General features: G+C 41.6%; 1 protein-coding gene across 1 annotated transcript in view; it reads left to right on the top strand.

Annotated features, from left to right (window-relative positions):
• TOP2B (DNA topoisomerase II beta) overlaps window positions 1-22,995 on the top strand; it is a 105,787-nt gene that overhangs the window by 55,893 nt on the left and 26,899 nt on the right. The window contains exons 11-24 of the mRNA XM_068236177.1: window positions 287-425; window positions 2,491-2,648; window positions 4,224-4,349; window positions 6,105-6,215; window positions 6,649-6,754; window positions 9,944-10,053; window positions 13,172-13,264; window positions 13,347-13,461; window positions 13,902-14,023; window positions 14,102-14,250; window positions 14,334-14,565; window positions 16,952-17,086; window positions 20,343-20,543; window positions 22,623-22,818. Coding sequence (XP_068092278.1) covers window positions 287-425; window positions 2,491-2,648; window positions 4,224-4,349; window positions 6,105-6,215; window positions 6,649-6,754; window positions 9,944-10,053; window positions 13,172-13,264; window positions 13,347-13,461; window positions 13,902-14,023; window positions 14,102-14,250; window positions 14,334-14,565; window positions 16,952-17,086; window positions 20,343-20,543; window positions 22,623-22,818 — 1,993 coding nt within the window. The remainder of the gene's footprint in view (window positions 1-286; window positions 426-2,490; window positions 2,649-4,223; window positions 4,350-6,104; window positions 6,216-6,648; window positions 6,755-9,943; window positions 10,054-13,171; window positions 13,265-13,346; window positions 13,462-13,901; window positions 14,024-14,101; window positions 14,251-14,333; window positions 14,566-16,951; window positions 17,087-20,342; window positions 20,544-22,622; window positions 22,819-22,995) is intronic.

The raw sequence follows: 22,995 nt of genomic DNA, 5'->3' as shown, positions 1-22,995 counted from the left end.
ATAATTATCGTATAGCATAACCGGTTCGGTTTTCTTTTAAAGAAAATCTGTTCTTTTTTAATAGCCTCTTAAAGGGAAGGTTCAGGGACTATGAAAAAAAAATCCTTATCCACTTACCTGGGGTTTCCTCCAGCCCGTGGCAGGCAGGAGGTGCCCCAGGTAAGTGGATAAGGATTTTTCTTTCTTTTTTTTTCATAGTCCCTGAACCTTCCCTTTAAAACCTGTCTTCTTGCTTAAATGTCCTGATTTATGTTTTTTCTTACTGGGGCTTTGTTCTTCTGTATAGGCTTCAAACTGCGGCATAGTAGAGAGCATTCTGAACTGGGTCAAATTTAAGGCTCAAACCCAACTGAACAAAAAATGTTCTTCGGTAAAACACAGCAAAATTAAAGGCATCCCTAAACTGGATGACGCCAATGATGCTGGTAAGTCTCCTCACTGTTGAATAACCACTGATCCTTCAATGGCAGTTTATTTGTCTAAAGGTGCCGATTAATGATACAATCTTGATTGTTTACAAGTATTTTAAAGAAAGAATGTGCATACCACTGATTGCAGAGACTTTGCAGCTTGCTAGAATTATCTGTAGAATTATTAGATTTCTTGTTGAAGATCTAGTTACATATGTCCATTACAAGAATGGGTGAGAAACATATTCTTTTAAAGAGGAGCTGTCAGCCATACAATCTCAGGAAAAAAAACACATATATAAGTAGATAAATACTTTCTCTACTTACAGAACATATGTATTGCACTGTCCACGGTTTTTTTTCTACAGTAAAAAAAAGACAAAATCCTTCTTAGAATTTCCCATTTTAAGTGTGGCTATTTTGAAGCCAAACCTGATGTAATTTCCTCCCTTACTCTCCTCTGCCTGATTGTGTATGGATTGCCCACCCTCCACTATAGAAAGTGTGTTGTCTCAGCATGAGAAATATTGGCCAATAAGAGAGGAACAGAGGGGTGGGAGGGGAAAACAGGAGGGAAAGAGGCTTTAGCTCATCAGGCTACATTAGTTAAGTAGATGGGCAAATAGAAGGAGAAGCAAAATGGGACAACCCAGCATGCCCTACAACTTCCTTTTTGCGTACCAAATTTTGTGTGTACCAAATAAGAGTGAGGTAAACTGGGGAATGATCATTTATCAACGAAAAAAATAGTGATTTTAATTTTTGGATTGTCTGGTTAGCATCCCTATTACTTGTTTACCAAATAGAAATAAAGAATTGATTTTATGCCCGACGGTTACACTTTAAAGAGAACCTGAGCCGAAGTTTTGGGTTCAGAAATGCATACTTACGTAAGAAGAGGAAAGCCTCTAGATCCTGTAGAGGCTTCCTGTGTTTTCCTCATTGCCGCTCACAGGGATCCTCCAGAACATCAGGGTCATACTCCTCTTGTGGCACAAGCGCTACCTGTACTTTACCCATATGAGCACACCTGCACAGCAGCATGGAACTGCTCATGCACGAGCGTCTCCAGCTTTCTGCGCAGGCGTGGCTGTACTAGTGCAGGTGCGGTACTGGTGCCTGAAGAGGAGTGCGGATCCGATGTTCCAGAGGGACCCAGCGAGGAGGGCACGGAAATCCTCTATAGGATCCAGAGGCTTTCCTATTCTTAGGTAAGTATGTGTTTTTATATCCGAGGTTTGCCTTGTGTACAGTTGAAAAATGTCTAGCAAAACCAATAAAAACCACTTGCATTTCTGTTTGCATTTTTATGCTTTTTTGGTGCGAACAAGCCCAAAGCTTGGCGATACATGCATATTTTAATGTAGTTCTGTCTGCCAATCGCTGCAGAGGGGAAAAAAGTGATCCCTGGGGATAATGAGCAGGGAGACATGCTAGCACGGATGCTGTGCTCATTAAAGCATACCACAACCTAAGGGTTGTGGTAAAAATCATTGCAGCACTTTGTAGCTTGTAGTTAGCACATACCCGCTGTTCCTTCGCACACACCCCCCCCCCCCCCTCCGTCTGCTGCTGTTCAGAGTATATCCATCACAGTGAGCGGCGACTTCCCTGACCTTTGACCCGGACATACTGCGCCCTGTGCGCGCAGTATGTCCTTCCCCCTTGTCTTCTGGCCGGCGCATAGTGCAAGTCTCAGAAACACGCTGACTGCTCTGCGCTGCGTGTGCGCTCCATTACACAGAGCGTCACATGATTAGCATGTGCTGCAATGATTCTTACCACAACCCTTCGGTTGTGGTATCCTTTAAGGCCTCATTCACATCGATAACGCAGAATGGTCATGGGATCGGAACGCAATATGCACGATCGCACGCCATCTACTCCTCTATGCACTGCGCTGCTGATCCCATTCACTACAGTGAATGGGTAAGAGCTGCGCTTGGCTGAAAACTCGCATTGCCGAAATGCGCATTGCAAAGCATATGATGTGAGTGAGGCCACGGCTACATTTGTCTGCTTCCCAGAACTGCATTTTTTTATTCGTCTTAAATGTACATTTTTTCCCTCCTGCTTTCAGGTGGTAAACATTCCTTGGACTGCACTTTGATTCTGACAGAAGGAGACTCAGCCAAATCTCTGGCTGTGTCTGGTTTAGGTGTTATTGGGCGAGACAGATATGGTGTGTTTCCTCTCAGAGGGAAGATCCTGAATGTACGAGAAGCATCACATAAACAGGTATTTAATCATGCAAATACAATCATCATAAACTCCTAATTTACAAGCATGTGTTTGGCTATCTAATATTTCCTCGTGTATATGAACATATGAGTACTAGCAGCCAGTGTTTTGCAAGCTTTTACCTGCATCTCTCACAAATGTAGTTATACACACTGCCACTGTTCAGGTACCACAACATTGCATTTGGGTTTTAGCATTAGTTTCTATTTAACTGAATCACAAATGGATGAGGGGAGAGCGATTGAATAACCTTTTAAGCAGGGCAATAACATTGAATTAAATTGAACATTTCTGCTACAACACTTTTCAATTGAGTGTTTTTCATACTAATTAAGGATCAGGAATAGCGTTAGGGCTTGTGTATTGTTTATAGAGATGTTTTGTTTTCTCGAATTTGATTTTCAGCTCTGGATCTTCTAGGATGGCTGTTAAACTCCAGAGTGTGATTTTATTTTTTTATTTTTTTTGTTTATTAACCACTTCCTGTCTCTATGAGGTGAAATTAAGTCTCTGCACTCTCCTTACTACAAAATCTTAGATAACACTGTTTAGTTATCTCTGAGCTGATAACTTCACTACAGAGTTGTAAAGTAATGACCACAAACCCCTCTCCTCCTCCCAGGGAATTCAATAGTTGCTATTACACTAATTTAATTGGTAAACAAGTGTAAAATACACATTCCAGGAGCAGACAGTGGCAGATTGTATACATTACTTAATTGTTACATCTAATATATTATCAAAACAAATTAACTGTTTAAATACACAAGAGGGAAAGACAAATAAAATGTGTGGGTTTAATGTGCAATACTGTTTACATTAAAGCTATAATGTATGAAAGTGGTTAAATTGCGTATTTTTTCATTTTTTTCCTTGTTCTAAAATGCATAGAAAATAAGGTAATTACTAAAAACAAATCAGCCACAAAACGACTAATTTGTCCTGAAAAAAAAACGATATAGATCATTTATTAGTGATAATTATTGATAGTTATTGCCAAAGTAATCAGAGCGGAGCTGAACTGTGAAAATGACCAGGGTAGGGAAGTGGTTAAGGTATTATGAAGCCATGCTAGGCTTCACACCTCCTATACAGCACAAATGGACATGCATTATACAGCAATACCTGCTTTGGCATTGCTTTCCATTGTAGTGCTGTCCCATTCAGTGACATTCAATGAGACAACGCTGCGTTTTGGACAAAAATGCATACAGCAATATGTTGCAGTAAAGCACAGCTGGGCAACCTATGAGAGAGCATAGATGATTGCATTTTATGCATTTCTTACATCCTTGCGTAGCGCTCACTATTTGTGTTACTAAAATGTGCACACTGTGTAGTGGGTGCAAGCTTATCCAGGTCGTGAAATCGTTAAGATTTGTGATTGCTTTTTGTTCCATTTTTCTAAACGCAACCTGTTTTATTCTCCTGCGTTTGAAGTCCTTTCCTAATTTTTTTTCATTCAGTAGGGGAGTAAAACAAAACACTAAAAGTAAAGTAAAAAAAAAAAAAAAGTGCTTATTGAAAGCACATGAAAGGAAAGGTGATATTGATTCATGTAATTTCCCGCAGATTATGGAGAATGCAGAAATCAACAACATCATTAAAATTGTTGGATTGCAATACAAGAAAAGTTATGACGATCAAGAGTCTCTCAAGTCTTTACGCTACGGAAAAATCATGATAATGACTGATCAGGTAAGAACAGTGCTCATGTAAGGAGTAACTAACCTTACACATTTATGAAATGCAGTATTGTGTTTGAGGGATGTTTCAATATTGGTTATAATAAAAACAGTTTTTTTTATTAGGATTATGTAAATGCCTGGGGTTGAAGCCATGCTTATGAGAGTAAAAATAAAAACAAGGAACACCAAGAGCCCCAATAGTGTAATATGTACTGGTAAATTGTTACTAGATAGAGTAAATAGTAATACTCACAAACCAGGGTTACCATTAGGCAACCACTGTAAAGGCAGGTAGGGAGATTTTCCTGACCCCACTCAGGAATAAGAAGTCGCTCTCTGTAGATGAGAAAAAGGGGGTTCAACCCTCCACCCAGGGTGGACTCAATATTATGCAGGAGAACAGAGGCGCCAAAAGGATAAAAGGAAGCTAAATGAGCTTAAAAACCAAATTCTTGGTAAATGGAGGCGGTAGTGGTGGACTTACCTCCTCCAAGTAGACACACAACGAAAGAGCCTGGCTCTTCTACTGACCACATATGCTATTGCTCCGTTGTTATTGCCTGATGAAGCAGGATTAAACCTGCGAAACGCATTGCATATTTGGAGTTCATAAATAAAATATATTGACGGTCTTTACTACAGTCGTTGTGTGTCTACTTGGAGGAGGTAAGTCCACCACTACCTCCTCTATTTATCTATTTTAAGCTCATTTAGCTTCCTTTTATCCTTTTAGCGCCTCTGTTCTCCTGCATGCTTATGAGAGTTACTTTCCTGCTATGGGTTATATTATTGACTGCCAAGGTTTTACTATAGCTGTCTTTGCAATAGCTTTAGCTTGCTACTATTCACTGGGACAGATATTTGAATCCTGCTGCATTCAAGTTTTCTCAATGGCTGTTAAGGGCCCATTCTCACTAGGGCCATTAATGGGTGATTCCCACTAATTGCCAAAGCGCTAGCAGCTTTTTAAATAGCTAGTGCAATTATAACTATATGGAAGTAATCTCACTGCCACAGTTGCCGCTGATCGCGGGCGTTCCGCTATTAACAGCAATCGCAGAACTTGTGCCTGCAGCATTTTGCTGCGATTCTCAAACGATTGCGATACAGTGCTTAAACAAGCGCTGATCTCGATCGTCGGGAGTCGCGAGAGTGTCCAATGATTTTAATGCCCTAATCACGGTAAAATCACCCGCACAAAACGGTAGCGCTAGGCACTACCGTTTTGCTGTTTTCTGGTGTGAATTGGGCCCTAAGTCTGACAGTAGGGCAGGACATGGGTGAGTGCACAATCTTTCACCATTAAGGGGCTACTGAAGAGAAGTAGCAGCTTGGTTGTTTGTAAAGGCAAGACTTTTATGATGCCAATAAGATCATTCTATATAACTGCCATGTTAGTCTCTAGTGCAGTGTAACCCCCCCCCCCCCCCCCCCCCCCCCCCCATATACATTGTTGGCTGATTCAATAAGCATAGGAAGACACGGAAGCTTTTTATTCTTTTTTTTTTATTTTAGTGCTGGTATTTTTATTTTTTTTAATTCTTTTTTTTTTTTTGCATGGCTGGTCAATGTAAAATGCAATAGGAGTCAATAGATTCAATACCGTGGTTTACCCTTCTCCCTTTTAAGCTTAGAAAGGATGGACATTGTACGTTACTGTAGAATATAGACTTCTTGGTGTATTTCATCATACTCCTTCTTTTTCTTTCTTGTTCCACCATTTACTGATTAATTTATTTATTGTTTGTATTCTTTCTGTACACAGGATCAAGATGGGTCCCATATAAAAGGTTTACTCATTAACTTCTTCCATCACAACTGGCCCTCACTGCTAAAACACCACTTTCTAGAGGAATTCATTACTCCAATTGTAAAGGTATCCAATAAGATGCTGTATTCTCTGTATTCTGATTTGTCAAGGCAAGTGCCAGAGAAAGTTAAAGTTACAGCCCAGCTGCGTGCATACAAACTTGCCTGTCTTTGGAATCTTGTTTTCCCAGGACTAGGCCACTTGGTAGGGAAGATGACCTAAAACCCTCATTACAGTAAATGATGAAGGGTGCAGTTAAGACTTTAGGTCAGTGCTGAACTTGTCTAACCTTGTCCTGCTATTCATTATGTTTGGGTGGACTTGAAATTCAATGGCTGCTCAAAGCAGTCAACCAGAATCATTAATACAATCAGCTGCTCTAAGCACCTGTTTCACTTATGCCCCAGTTTTCCGGGGACTAACCTTCGAAGATAAATATGTTAAGTGTGTGTTGTTTGGGGAGTATCCTATTAACAGGCAAAAATCTTTGTTTTGCAAGGCAACGAAAAATAAGCAGGAGCTGTCATTCTACAGTATCCCTGAGTTTGATGAATGGCGAAAACAAATAGAAAACCAGAAATTATGGAAGATAAAGTACTACAAAGGTTTGTTTTCATGTATTCATTGCCTTAGTTTTTTTTCTTATGTAAAGCCTGAACCAGAGTTTATAGAACTGGTCTGGTTATGATATCTGTGGGTCAAAATGAACGTTGAGGATCTGTGTAAGTATAGTATATTAAAATATACCCTGTTTTTTTTTTTTTAAGCTTAAAGGAATGACATACAACTTTCTAGTCAAATCTCCAGCTAGGCCTTTTTGGATTTTCCTGACCAGTTCAAATGCAGCAGCTCAAAAACCTGGTTTACAATTCCTGCCCTTGTAAATAATTGCTTTTTGTTAACCAGAGATGTGGCACCCTCAGACCTATAAAGGTGTGTTCGGCAAAATGTACAAATAGATCATAAGCAGGAGAAAAAGGTATTTAAAAATGTATTGCAATATCGGACATAACTTAGGGCATAATTTTATATGGTAACACATTTGAAATATGGGTATCCAACTGCAGATAGAGTTGGCCTTAACTAGAGATTTCTTAAAGTGACCCTAATGCATACCTGGGTGAAACATGCTAAAGGTGGCCAGACACCACACAATTAAAAGATCAAATTTCCCACCAATTTGATAATTTAGATCGGTTGTTCTGAAAAATCAAAATAAAAAAAATAAAAATTTCTGGGTTTTTTTTCGATTTTTGGAGATTGGACATGTTGGAAATTTCAGACCAACTTTATCAAGAATTGTATGGTGTGTGTGTGATGGCTTGTCAATTACTTGATGTACAGTTCCAATCAATTTTTTCTGAGCTTTCAATTATTTTATTCATGATTGGGGAAACATTGAACATAGGTGTGTGATACATTGGTCAGATTTTTAAATTGTTACAATCAGTCAGAAAAATTGATTGATATGCTTGAATTAAACAGATATTTAAAAAATTGTATGGTGAGTGGCCACCTTAAGGCTAGGTACACACTATATTAACCACTTTACCCCCAGCGGTACGAATTTCTCCGCCCCTTTTTTCCCTCCTAAAAAACCAGGGACGGAGAAATCCGTACCTTCCGCGCTACCGCCGCTGTCCGCGCTCCCGCCGCTCGTGCACGCCGCCGCCCGCTCGCCCGGAGATCAATGAACGGGAAAATCCATTCCCGTTCGTTGATCTAGCCCCCGCAATGATCTGCTGCTTCTTTCAGAAACAGCGAGATCATTGTGCGTCTCCCAGCCTCCTACTGCTTCCTGTAAGCGTCCTTCCGGACGCTTACAGGTCGCATGTAAACAAACACTCTGTGGCCATCTTGTGGCCTAATAGTAAACTACACCCTAAAAGCATTTTACATATACAAACATTACATTTACACAATAAATTAACTCATTACCTCCCACACTCCCCAATTTTATTTTATTTTTTTTGTAATTTAAAAAAAAAAAATACAATAAAAAAAAAAAACCTAGTTACCTTAGGGACTGAACTTTTTAAATATTTATGTCAAGAGGGTATAACACTGTTACTTTATAAACTGCGGGCTTGTAATTAGGGATGGATGCAAAACTGAAAAAAATGCACCTTTATTTCCAAATAAAATATTGTCGCCAAACATTGTGATAGGGACATAATTTAAATGGTTTTATAACCGGGACAAATACATTTCATGGGTTTTAATTACAGTAGCATGCTTTATTTAAAAACTATAATGGCCGAAAACTGAAAAATAATAATTTTTTTCCCCCATTTTTTCCTATTTCCCCATTAAAACACATTTAGAATAAAATAATTCTTGGCATAATGTCCCACCTAAAGAAAGCCTAATTGGTGGCAAAAAAAACAAGATATAGTTCATTTCATTGGGATAAGTAATAATAAAGTTATAGACGAATGAATGGAAGGAGCGCTGAAAGGTGAAAATTGCTCTGGTGGTCAGGGGGTAAAACCCCTCAGTGGTGAAGTGGTTAAAGGTCCGCACAAATGCTACATTAAAGTTGGCTGAGACAGCAGATAACGACCACCTCTCCTGAAAATCCTGCATGTGTACAGCAGCCTTAGACCACCACCCGGCTAGCGAACCACCTGGCAGATCAGCTTGAGCGAGCGACGGCCAATAGCTTTGTACTCGCTGCCTGTTGCAACATTGGCCCTGTGTCCCCACACTCACTTCTGGCAGGAGAGGTATATTGTGCAACGAAGAGTGGGCGGCCAGTAGTTAAAATGGCCGTCACACTCACCTAGAGGGAGACCCATATGCGAGCAGGTGACTTAGCACGCATACGCCTCTCCCAGTTAGCTGCGCAGCCCTCTCTGTGATACGAGAGAGGCATGTGCAGTTTATTAGGCTGGATGGGAAATTCAGTTAAAAAACTGGTTAGAGCTGGGAGGAGGCGGGAGGAGATGTATGATGCCCTTTAAAAAGCTGTAAGAAAATAGGAAAAGATGGACTGACAGGCAAAGGGGGAACAGCAGAGGAAAGTGAAGCCAAAACCAGTGAAAAATGAAGAGGACACATGCAGACACTGAAGCAGATGGAGTAAGTACAAATAAGTAAATGAGACAATGAGACATTTACTAAGAAAGTGGAAGAACAGACGAGATCTGAGGGAGAAATACATTTATTTTTTTTTCTTATAAGCCATACCAATTGCCTGGCAGTCCTGTTGATCTATATGTGGCTGCTGTAGTGTCTGAATAAGACCAGAAACAAGCATGCAGCTAATTGTCAAACTTCAGTCAGAAGCCCCTGATCTACATGCTTGTTCAAGGTCTATGGCTAAAAGTATTAGATGTGGAGCATCAGCAGGACAGCCAGCCAATTTGCATTGTTAAAAAGAAAAATACCGTATGTCAGCCTTCATATTCCTGTTATTCCAGGTTTCCTTTAAAGTGAAATTTCACTATTGCTAAAAAGAAGGCGACAATCTCTTCAGCTCAGTCTTCTACATTAAAGAAATTAGTGGCAATCCTTACTTTACCCTTGATTACAAGGAAGCGACACACATGCATGCAAAACAAGTTCCCCTAACAGAGACAGTGATATAAGGGTGTCCAGGGCTTCTGCCAGTCATTGCATTATAGGTATGGAAACGGAGTAACAACATGGAGCAACATGGGAAGTTTCTAGGCTGTATGTACACAAATACAACACAGGTTCCAAGTTTACAGCAAGGTGCTACCAGAGAACTATAACTTTAGTAAACTGGTTTCTATAGGACTGATTTTTCTATGTCATTGTCTGTATCTCAGGTTTGGGTACCAGCACTTCAAAGGAAGCCAAGGAATATTTTGCAGACATGGACCGCCACCGCATTGGTTTTCGCTATGCTGGGCCTGAGGATGATGCAGCCATTACTCTGGTAAGAGCCATGCTTTCATCACTGATGCAAGAATTCTGTCCTGTCCAGTGGCAATTCACTGAGACCTTACAGGAGCAAAGCATAGATTTTTGCCATAGACTTTTGGGCAATTCTGCAGCAAGGTGTACTTTTTTCACGGGTTTTAGCTTACCTTTTGTCTCGGCTGTAATTTTCATTCGTAGACTTTGAAATCTTAAATGTCCATTTTAGGGTCAGTAGATAATAGCGGGAGAAGTTTGTTCTATTGGCAAATTACTGGAAGCTTTGGGTTAGTCGCCCGGTGAGGCTTGCATGTTGGTAGTACAAGTTAAAGCAAACCTGAAGTGAAAATAAACTTATCAGATTATTAAGTGTGTGTGTGTGTGTGTGTGTGTGTGTGTGTGTGTGTGTGTGTGTGTGTGTGTCCTTATCCCCCCTGGTATCGCTGTCCCCCTGCCCATCATCCCCCTCTGGTATCGCTGTCCCCCTGCCCATCATTCTTTCAGGTGTACACTGCCCCCCCCCCCTCTGGTGTCTGCTGTCCCTTGCCCATCATCCCCTCTGGTGTACACTGCCCCCCCCTCTGGTGCCTGCTGTACCCTGCCCATCATCCCCTCTGGTGTACACTGCCCCCCCCCCTCTGGTGCCTGCTGTCCCCTTCCCATCATCCCCTCTGGTGTACACTGCCCCCCCCCTCTGGTGCCTGCTGTCCCCTTCCCATCATCCCCTCTGGTGTACACTGCCCCCCCCCCCTCTGGTGCCTGCTGTCCCCTTCCCATCATCCCCTCTGGTGTACACTGCCCCCCCCCCTCTGGTGTCTGCTGTCCCCTGCCCATCATCCCCTCTGGTGTACACTGCCCCCCTTCCTGGTATCGCTATCCCCCATGACCCCTCTGCTGTCCTTTGTCCCTTTAACATAGACACCGAGACCGCTGCAGATTACCAGCAAGTACCGGTATATACACACCGAGGAAAGTGGCCACACAGCTTCACATATCCCTCCTCCACTCCGGGGTCCTTTGCCCCCCGACGGAGAACGCTGCAGGTTACCGGCAAGTTTTTTCACAGCATGGGAAGGAGCCACACAGCTTCAGAATGCAATGCCCAATCAGGCAGGAGGCTCTATCATCAGTGCTGGTGATTTGGAGGAAGCAGTGAGCAGAGAGGGCCGTCGGGGGACAAAGGACACTGGAGTAGAGGAGGGCTATGTGAAGCTGTGTGGCCACACCCCTCGGTGTGTATAGACCGGTACTTGCTGGTAATCTGCAGCAGACTCGGTATCTATGTTAAAGGGCCAGAGGACTGCAGAGGGGTCACAGGGGATGGGGGGCAGCGATACCAGGGGGGGAGGCAGTGTAGACCAGAGGGGATGATGGGCAGGGAACAGCAGACACCAGAGGGGACAAGGGGAAGGACCGTGCCAGTCACAAAATTTAGTATTTGGACTATAAGACGCACCAACTCCCCCCCCCCCCCCCACACACACACACACACACACACACACACACACACACACTTTTGGGGGAGAAAGTGTCTTATAGTCCGAAAAATACGGTACATACAAACACTAGCTTAAACTCAGCCAAGTTAGCCGATAATGACAGCCTGGGGTGCAGGCATCTAATGAGTGCAACGGTTGCCTATAGACATGCCGTATTTTTTCCAACACCAGAATTGCCGCCAAGTGCATTGTTCACCCCTCTGATCCAAATCTGTCTGAATGGAAACTTCAAGCCAAGTCTGCATGTGCTTACATGAGTATTATGCAGTCAGATTTTATGCTGACTTCCAGCAATTGATTTAAAGAGAACCCGAGGTGGGTTACTATCACCAGCCTCTGTTACTATACCATCCCCCCACACTCTGCTGTCGCTAGCTTTGCTAGCGACATGCAGCGTTTCGCTAGCAGGCTGTTTACAACCAGGATGTCACTCTCCGCCGCTCCCCCGCCTCTTCTATAGCGCCGTTCCACACCTACGTCCCTTCCCTCCAATCAGCTTAGGGAAGGGATGCAGGCGGGGAGCCGCGATATAGAGGAGGCGGGGGAGCAGCGGAGAGTAACATCCTGGATGTAAACAGCCTGCCAGCGACACACTGCATGTCGCTAGCATGGCAGTTTTTTTGCGGGAGACAGCAGAGCGCAGGGGGGGGGGGGCGGGGGGGACACACGGTATAGTAACAGAGACTGGTGATAGTATGCACAACCAGCCTCTGTGTCCTAGTAGCATATGTAAAATCCACCTTGGGTTCTCTTTAACAACTACATTCAGCCTTAGGCATTTTTTGCTTCCAGACTTGGCCTCTAACCATATATATAGTTCTATCCTGGGGGCATCTTTGCTACTATTTTTGGATGAGGATAATGGTGTTCTAAAATAATAATGCTAAATGCAGTATAAACCAAGGCCTCAGCCTGATTTGCAGCGAGATGTGCTCTGTACTTTGCTCCATGAATGCTAAACTTTCTTAGTATTTATAGATATATGGAGCGGTTATTTAGAGACATTGCAGGAGTGGACATTGGCATGCCGAGACTACACATTCAAAAGTCTTCCATGCTTCTCTAGATTATATCTGCATTATTCAAAAGGACAAATAATCATTCACAACGTAGTCTCATTTCCATCGTTATTATATTAGAATTATATTTTTCCCACTCACCATCCTCTGACATGCCCAAAAGTGAAACTATTGATGTATTGTATACCGTTTTCTATGTTTAAAGTAAACCTGTGAGATGAAAGAAAGCCATAGGCTTCTCTGATCCTCCTGCAGCCAACCACTGGTTGGCAGGACCCTCTTCTTCACGGCCATGCTTCCCTCAGCACACAAGCACAACTGCACAGTAGCATGGAGAGAAAAGGTGTGTTAGAGTGGCCTTATGTTACTGCACAAGCCATCATTGTGCCTGAACAGTGTGGCCGTGCATACACGAATGGGTAGCACAGCCGTGCAAACATAGTTGACAAGCGTTTATCAAATATGCTTGGAGGGTCCCAGCACTGGATCAGTAGGGGTGAGGAGGATAGGGAAGCGTCTGGCTTACTGAGGTAAGGATCTTTTGCTTTTCTGACAATGTCATGAATCTCTTTCATTGTGAGATATTTCTAGTTCATTTATCCAAACTCAATCCATGTAGGCCTTCAGCAAAAAGAAGATTGATGACAGAAAAGAATGGCTCACAAACTTTATGGAGGACAGACGTCAGCGCCGGTTGCATGGATTACCAGAGGTAATGCAAGCTGGGCAAACATTTTTTTACCATGATCGGAGTCCTTTATGTCACGATTATTGAGCATTTTTGTCTTTTGCAGCAATATCTGTATGGTACAGCCACAAAACATTTGACCTTCAATGACTTCATCAACAAAGAGCTCATTTTGTTCTCAAACTCTGACAATGAACGTTCCATTCCATCTCTTGTCGATGGTGAGTTTGACCTGCTATAGTCTGAAAATTATTGAGGAATAGATTTGAAAGGCTTAGCATTATTGTCGGGGCATGGGGAATAATACAGGATTTAGGGCATAAACAAAGCAAGAGTTTATGAAAAAGGACGGAGGTGCCCAAAATAAATATCTCTGAGTATACATTATAAAGACATAAATACATGGGGTATCTTACCTCTCCAGATGAACCAACCCAGCAAAAAGGGTTTAGATCAGGTAAGGTTTATTCAAGCGCAATTAAAAAAGACAACACATTTCTTAGATCTCTGCCTGCTTCCTCGGGTCAATAAAGTGCGGATTAATAAAGTGCCTTAGGAAATTCAGTTTGCAGCCTGGGCGCCAAAAATCAGAGCATTTATGTGACTGCTACAACTGTATAATAGGTTTTACCTAACTGAACATTTCTGTTCCACTACACAGGTTTTAAGCCAGGGCAGAGAAAAGTACTATTCACATGTTTCAAAAGAAATGATAAACGAGAAGTGAAAGTTGCTCAGCTGGCTGGTTCTGTTGCTGAAATGTCTGCCTATCACCATGGAGAGGTATGTCTCACTCAAGACCAAGATAGCCAAGTACTATTAATTTTCGGGGTATTATAATTTTTATTTCTTTTCTTTCAGCAAGCCTTGATGATGACTATTGTGAATTTGGCACAAAACTTTGTAGGAAGTAATAATGTTAGTTTACTGCAGCCCATTGGTCAGTTTGGCACAAGGCTACATGGTGGCAAGGATGCTGCCAGCCCTCGTTACATTTTCACAATGTTGAGGTGAGTATCATTTGAACCGGTCTTCCATATGCACTGTGGAAAGGCCATTATGCATCATGTAATGGCTTTCTCTTGCGCTGTAGCCCTCTTGCTCGACTGCTTTTCCCAAATGTGGATGATAACCTCCTGAAGTTCCTCTATGATGACAACCAGCGAGTGGAGCCAGAATGGTATATGCCCATTATCCCTATGGTGTTGATCAACGGTGCAGAAGGCATTGGTACTGGATGGGCTTGTAAACTTCCAAACTATGATACTCGGGAGATTGTAAACAATGTGAAGAGGATGCTGGATGGCCTGGATCCTTACCCTATGGTGAGTGTCCTGCAGAATTAAAGATCTGTTCTGTGTATGTGCTGCCTTTACTTCATGACGGTTTAATGCAGCCTCACGCAAATGTGTCATAAGACTGGATAAAGCGGTGTACAAATACTGGATTTTCACTGGGGATCGTTGATATTCTGTTGTGAGTAGGTGTTCCCTGACATTGGTAGTGTCCCTTTCAGCAGTTCTCCTAATTAGATCTTACTCCACAAATGTTACAGTGTATTCGCGGTGAACCTCAGCTACAAAAGCACCTACCTATGTAAGAAGAGGGAAGCCTCTGCATCCTATACAGGCTTTCCTAGCTATCCTCCAGTTCCCCTTTGCCGAGCACGGACATCCCGAAGATTTGAATTAATTAGTGTTTTTATATAGCACCGACATCTTCAGCAGCGATGTACAGAGTATATTTCTATCGATAAACAATGGTTTGTCAGTAGAAACATTGGGGGTGCGCGCCTCTACAAGCATGGCTGTACTGTGCCCGCGCGAGTTCGGCTATGCCTCCACAGTATGCTGGAGCCTCTTTTACAGGAGAGGAACACGGCTGTACAGTGCCCGCGCAAGTTCAGCTATGCCTCCACAGTATGCTGGAGCCTCTTGTACAGAAGAAGAGCACCACTCTTATTTTGAGGGTCTTGTCAGGAGCGAGAAGAACCCAGGAAGCTTCTATTGGATCCAGAGACTTACCATTTCTTAGGTAAGTATTACCTTTTTGACCCATTCTTTGGCTCGGGTTCACTTTAAAGGACAACTGAAGTGTAAGGGATATGGAGGCTGCCATATTTATTTCCTTTTAAAGAGGAGCTGTCAGCCATACTATCTCAGAAAAAAGCACATATAGAAGTACATAAATACTTTCTCTACTTGCATAACATATGTATTACACTGTCCACGTTTTGATTTTAGTGATTTTTCTACAGTAAAAAAAAAAAAGAGTCCTTCTTAGCATTTCCCATGTTAAGTGTAGCTATTTTGAATTCAATCCTGATGTAATTTCCTCCCTTACCCTCTTTTGCCTGGTTTGCCTGCCTTTCACTATAGAAAGTGCATTGTCTCAGCATGAGAAATATTGGCCAATCAGAGAGGAACAGAGGTGTGGGAGGCAAAGAGGCTTCAGCCAATCGGGCCGCATTAGTTAAGTCTGAGAGGAAGTAGAGAAGCAAAATAGGACGACCCAGCATACCTTGCAACTTCCTTTTTGTTTTCCAAATTGTGTGTACCAAGTAAGAGTCAGGTAAACTGGGGAATGATCATTTATCAACAAGAAAAGTAATAGTGGTTTTAACTTTTGGATTGCCTGGTTAGCATCCTTATTAGTTGTTTACCAGATAAAAATAAAGAATTGGTATCTTATTTTATGCCCGACTGTTACACTTTAAACAATACCAGCCCTTCTGATCTATTTGGCTGATGTAGTGTTTGAATAGCACCAGAAACATGGCTAAAAGTTTGAGGCAGAGAGAATCAGCAGGATTGCCAGACAACTGGTATTGCTTAAAAGGAAATTAATATGGCAGCCCCTACATCCCTCTCACTTCAGTTGCCCTTCAAGCAATCAAAAAGTGGTATAGGTGTAGCACATACCCCAGCACTACTTCAAACTCTCATTTTAAATCATTCTTGAGTGGATTATTTACACTAAAAAGTGGGCTACCAATAATAGAGGCTTTCCCCACCTCTCTGGCCTGAATGACCAGGTCTTAAAGGGAACCTGTACCGATGTTACAGTTTAACAGTGTGCTGACCAGAAAGCTGTTATTTTCAAAATGGAGGACAGAGAATTCCCTTGATCACAGTGGACAAACAGGACGCGGGAGAAGAGAAAGCGATTGAGGAGTAGACTACACAGGAGGTAAGTATGACTTGTGTATGCTTATTTTGACTTTTAATTTTCAGTTTAGGTTTTCTTTAAATGCATATGTGGTAACCTAATCCCACTACATATATCTCCATCTTCTATACTATAGGGCTCCTCACAGTGGCGTCCCTGTGGGCATGAAATAAATATTAAATGCATATGCCTCTAAGTATATTATTTGGAAAGCCCATAATGCATTCGGTAGTTTTAGCTCAATTACAACTTTCAACTTGAGATTTGCAAATAATTCCAAGTTGATACAGAATTATGACAAAAAAAAACACTGGCAGGCTAAGGGTTATGTGTCTGATAATGTTACCACCTATGTCTCTCTGCTAATGAGACATCTTCTTTTCTTGTTACTAGTTCAAGTTAGAAGTTTTAAGGGGCGCACTGGTTGCTAGGTGACTAGAAGTATATATTAGTGCCTCGCAATTATGTATATTATGTTGGAAAGCAATGTGTACAGTTATGTGCTTTGCCATTTATTCTTCTCTTATTTTATATCTTGGACAGCTTCCAAGTTACAAGAATTTTAAAGGTACTCTTCAGGAGATTGGCCAGAACCAGTACGCTGTGAGTGGGGAGATCTTTGTACTCGATCGGAACACTATTGAAATCACAGAACTCCCAGTCCGAACATGGACTCAGGTATGTAATAATGACTGACTGCACAAAATCGAGTTAATTGTTATTTAATAGAGATGGGAGAGGGTCATGGTATAGAATTGCATTCTCTTCCCCCCCCCCCCCCCCCCCCCCATTAAATAAGATTGTAGTTAATTTGTTTCCTATTGACTAGCACTGATTATATTGGTGAGAGTGAGGCCTCTTTTCCACGGACAGTTGATAGGCAGTGAAATGCCTCTCAAACTCTTACAACTGCTCGCTGCTGCCTGGTCACTGCTTACTGCTGCCTGGCAACTGCTTGCTGAGCACACAGTTCAACTGTCCATGGAAAATAGGCCTAAGCCTTGTATCCAGGAAGTGCACAACGGTAATAAGAGCAAAATCAAACACACAGCATTGGCCCAATTAATTCCTAAAATAGCCAGTAATACCAATTTTTGCAATCAGAGTTCTCTGTATTTGATTCGTTAAGTGAATCAAGGGGTGTGAAGCAATTTTTAACCTCAGAAATGGGGAAAGTTAAGAGCTAAACTTATTATCCTGCCTTACCACAGTAATAAAATGTATTGCTTATCTCAGAATGGTTCTTTTGGCACTTAAAAAATAAATAAATATAGCCCAAACCCCCCTCCCTCAAGACTTTTTATAGGGACCTAAGCAGTGATTTTATTAAATATATTAAATGGGAGGGGGGGTGGCAAATATTGTTTACCTGCAGGGGGCTGCTCCCTAGATCCCGGCGCTGCAATGAATGCTGGGAGATGTAGTACTCGCATTGAAGGACTACATCTCCTGACATGCATACACAGGGGTGCTTGAAAATGCTGAAGGTGCAGCTCTGGAAGGAGAAGATGGCAGATTGCATACAGATGGGGGTCTAGGGAGCAGCCCCCTGAAGGGAAGTAAGTAATGCTACACCACCAATGGCCCACACTATTCACCAACATCCATTGGGGGAGGTTTGTTTTACATATTTGATAAAATAAATTCTCAGGCCCCTTTTCTCTAGTAATAGCTGGAATTAATGTGCCTTAAGGGTCCATTTACACTTAATCAGTTGGTACGCATCAGTGTGCGTTAGTACTCGTTTGTACGCGTTTTTCCATAGCCGTGCATTGTGAAAAAGGTTTCAGTTAAAACGTGTTAATTGTGAACTGTGCCATAGGAAAACATGGGCATTACTTTGAAAATCAGTTTTCTTTCAGTTATAACTGAGAGCAACTGATTAAGTATAAAAGGGCCCTAAACGCTGAGAGGCCAAACACGTTGAGTTTGTTTCAGCCGGTGGGAGGATGCCAGATTACACTTTGTGAGTGGCATCTCTAATGGCGCTGTTTGATATGGCCACGTTTTTAGCAAGTGCTTTTTATATTGTGGGGAATAAACTATTTTAGAAGGTGCTTCACTATTCCGAGCTTTATTATTACATGTAGTTGGTTCTGTTAACATCTTAAATGGAGGATGACAATGATTGTGGAGACCAGATCAATCCTTAAAGGAGCGAGACAGCTTAATGGAACAACATATGCTCAGTTTGACCAAATTCTGTGGTCAAACTCTGGTAAGTCAGTCTAACACGCGTGGGGTGAGGTGATGGTGAAGGTTCCTTTCTGTTTCTTTAATAAGCAGCATCATTAGAAGATTCTACATTGAGCACCAGATTCAGACTTTATTTTATTTTCGGTGACTGAGTATTTTTGGGACTGGCTACTTTTACATTTTATACTTGAAATATTTTGTTTTATTTTATTTGATTATATAGTTATTATTTTAATGTTTTTGGATTGTCTGCTTTTTACGTTAAACATTTTACATGTAACCCTTTCTTCCAAATAGGTAGGGGTAAAAATGACCACCCTAATATGATTGCCTAAAAATGAATGGTCCCCTTATTAAAGGATTCCGCCATAATGCCCCCAACCCCACCCCCTTCATGAGCCCCTTGTACTTCATATAGAGAAGGGTGCTTTGCAGAAAGGGTAATGAATTGTTCCCCTGTTCTGCATAGCCCTTCCACCTTTATCATAGACCATTCAGGATGATACTGTTCAGGTGGCAGAGACCCGCACTCTCTGGTTCAGCCTTTCTGGTAATACCAGCCAGCATGGGGTAGTAGGGGGGGCCTACAATTTTTTTTCTTCCAAGTGTATTAAGACTTAGAAAAACTGAGGCAGGAAGTGATGCTTGGTGCTGAAGACAGCTTAACATCCACTATCTGGTCATATGCAGATTACCTGTCAAGTTTGATATTTACAGTATTGGTAATTTCTGGCCAAACTACCATATTCTATTATAACTCTAACCTCCACCCCACCAAACATTAACCTGCCTCTCCACTCCTAACACAAACTTCTGCATAACACTAAGCGATCTCCCCGCTACCTTATCAGCTAAGAGTAACCCTTGGGTATCGGCTATATTATAGCTAAACCTCAATTCTATCCCCTCACACTAAGCTTCTGGTCCTACTGCTGAGTTGTGCTGTCCCGTAGCTAAACACATTACTATTGCATTCATCCATCCTACTGCTTTCAATGTTGCTACCGTAAAGCCATACTCCTTTCCAATCTGTTCAGCCATCCCGGCTGTCCTCTGCGCTTGGCTATCTTATTGGCGAGCCACCTCGCCAAGGTAGCCCCTAGCCGCAAATTTGCATTGCGACCTATGGCAACATCAATTTACGACAGGTGTTCCAGTGTGCTAAAACCACCTGCTTCACACCAATTTGAGACCGCTAATTTTGGCACAGAGCCAATAATTTGAGTGCTGCCATAGGGTGTAATGTGAATTTTGGCTACAGCAACTAGACAGTGGCTGCCAGAGCTCAAATTAGAAAAAAAAAGTTTTAATTCTGCCGCTGACAATAGCCGGTGCCCAAATTACACCTCCCACCGAGTTGCAATAACTCGGAGAGGGCATAGCATTAACACCACACTGGACTTTCAGCAGGCGCAGGGTGAGTCATCTTTCAGCTTTACCCTGTGCTGAAATTTGGCTGTGGCTGTTTCACATGTATGCTTCACATCAACTTGCTTAAATTCTACTGTAAAATTTCAATAACTGAATTGCACATTAAGTTGTGTGATACTGAGGAGAAAAAAAACTCTCATGCAGGGAGTCTATTTTTTTTTTTATTCTTGGGGTTTAGTAATAGAACCGGAGAAGTTGGCCAGTAGAAGAAAAAATTTCTTTTAGAAGGTATTTTTTTTCTGACTGTATCATGGACTAAATAAATAACTTTTTCACAGGAATAATGATGTCTCCATTTTTTTTGTAGGTATACAAGGAACAGGTGTTAGAGCCCATGCTTAATGGAACAGAGAAAACACCAGCTCTGATAACGGATTACAAGGAATACCACACTGACGCAACTGTGAAATTTGTTGTCAAAATGACAGAAGAGAAGTTAGCTCAGGCAGAAGCTGCTGGATTGCACAAAGTGTTCAAACTCCAGACCAGTCTTACATGTAATTCTATGGTGAGAGCCTTTTGTGTATAATGAGTAATAAGGAATCATTAATGTAATACATTTTAAGCCCTGTACAGTCTCTGTTGCCTAGAATGAATGTTTGGAATAATTTTAGGCAACAATCTGACTAATGGCTCTTGGATGGTCAAGCATGTTCAGCTTGGCATAACTGCATAGACTGTCCTTTGGGGAAGGGGAGGAGAGGAGAAGCCTCTGCTGCAGGTGGGAAGAAAGCAGTTAGTCAATAAATCTGGTTAAAGACGCTCCACAGTGACCTGCAGTGGAATGCAGTAAATGATTCAGGATACCCACTCTAACATTAATTTTCCTGGTTTCAGCAGTGGAAACCCTTCCCATATAAATTGCTGTATATTGGTGTGTAGCTCCACATTCCCAGTGATGCTTACTAAAGGCTGTGCGAAATTCCCCTCCCTAGCATTCTGGGAGACCAAGCATTATTTTCACTGTTTTTGGATTTCTCAGAAACAAACATTCAGCAGAGCTGCCCCTGACAGTACTAAATATGTTGCCAGCTGTGATAAATTTTGTAATGGAAATCGTGGTGAGGAAAGATTTTACAATGGGCAAACACTGACTAAATAATTTACTGTATATTCTGGTGTATAAGACTACTTTTTAACCCCTGAAAATCTTCTGAAAAGTCTGGGGTCGTCTTATACGCCAGGTGTCATTGATGCCGGGTGATACACCCTATACTGTTACCGCCTCTAAGATCTCACTGCTGAGGACTGTAGTGAAGTGGCGCAGGCGCACATGTGCGAGATCTGAGAGGCAGAGGAGGAGGTAAGTAGGATACAAGGGCGGGCCAGAAAGGTGAGAGGTGTGTTTTATGGGCACAGCGCAATCTATTCTTCCATACCGCTCTGATAAACAGACAAGGAGAGCTGACCAATCCCCATATGCTAGGTACACATTTGCGGTCGATAGATACGTTTGATCATTTCTGTCATGTCCAATATCCCTTTCAATCATTATACCGCTCAATTTCTCATAGAAGTGATTGGAAATTGATAAGAAAAGATAAAATAATCGAACGGGAAATCGACCTAAAAAACTCATTGTGTGTACCCGACGTTAAGGAGAGGGAGAGTTGACCAATCAACCAGTCAATCGCCTATATACTGTTATATACTGGGTACCACATACAGTACAGCACCAGTATCTGTTCATACCGGTACATGATGTTTTTATTTTTATTTGGTGTGCGTTGGAAGAGGGTACTCTTATACACCAGAATATACGGTATATTAAAAAAAAAGCAATTTTATTCTATTTTTTTTACTACATTTCTTCTTTAAATCTGATTGCTGTTCACCTTATGCTAGGTACACGTCATACAATTTTCTGTTAGATATACCTACAACATGGAAAAAAGCTATCTGGCAGGTAAATCTAAGAGAAAATCTAACAGAAAATTGTATGGTGTGCAGAGGTATGTTGGACGCATAAGACAGGCAAACATCAGACTGTCAGCCCACATGATCTTGAATAATTATTTCAGCATAGTAGAAGAGGATTCAATTGATCTTATCAATTTAGCCAGGATCCCTGGGAAAGCCTCCAGTTGAGGCATCTAATTACATTTATGTTTGCTAAAGAATGTTTCTCCTCTGTATGTCAGTGTATATAAGCTGTGTTTTTCAGTTCTGGTCAGGAACCAGTCCGACGAAGGCTTTTTATAAGTCGAAAGCTCACTGTTTATCCATCTCTAAGTTAGCCAATAAATGGTATCATCCTGATTCAAAACTTCTCATTATTTCAGCAGTCTGCTATTCTTATGGCTTTTTATGCTTCTCTTTTGTTCCTCACATTAATTAATTATTTAGTGTGGCTGGTGAGCTTTTACCATATATTGCTGCATTGCAAAATATTTGATCTTCCTTCATTGTTCTTCTGTCATGTTTTGAAGTTACTGTATTATCTCTTTTAATAAACGCATTTTGCTTATTTAGCTTACACCAAAGAATGATTTCATTTTTGACTTTGTTTTAAGAATAATTATGCTAAAGTGTTGATTTCTCTTACTCCATAACCATACCTAAAATCTTGTTATCTGAATTTCTGCAGGTACTGTTTGATCATATGGGCTGTCTAAAGAAATATGAGACTGTACAAGACATTCTGAAGGAGTTCTTTGATCTCAGATTACATTACTACACTCTGCGCAAAGATTGGCTAATTGGAATGCTGGGAGCTGAGGCTGCCAAGCTCAATAATCAAGCCAGGTTTATTCTTGAGAAGATCCAGGGAAAGATCTCAATCGGTAAAATTAGCTATTCTCATCATAGTCTGTCTTCGTTAACTTAGCAGTTTTTTTTCCTTATTTTCAGTCCTAGCTTCCTAAACTATCTAACGCACATTTTTTTACTTAGGAGTGGTTCACACGAGCGCTTTTCAACACTTTTTAAAGTGCCAGCGTTTCAAAAAGTGCTTGGCTAAT

The sequence above is a fragment of the Hyperolius riggenbachi genome, chromosome 5, assembly GCF_040937935.1.
Source record: "Hyperolius riggenbachi isolate aHypRig1 chromosome 5, aHypRig1.pri, whole genome shotgun sequence".
Lineage (NCBI taxonomy): Eukaryota > Metazoa > Chordata > Amphibia > Anura > Hyperoliidae > Hyperolius > Hyperolius riggenbachi.
Note: the sequence above shows the minus strand (reverse complement) of the source record. Positions and strands in the feature narration are given on the sequence as shown.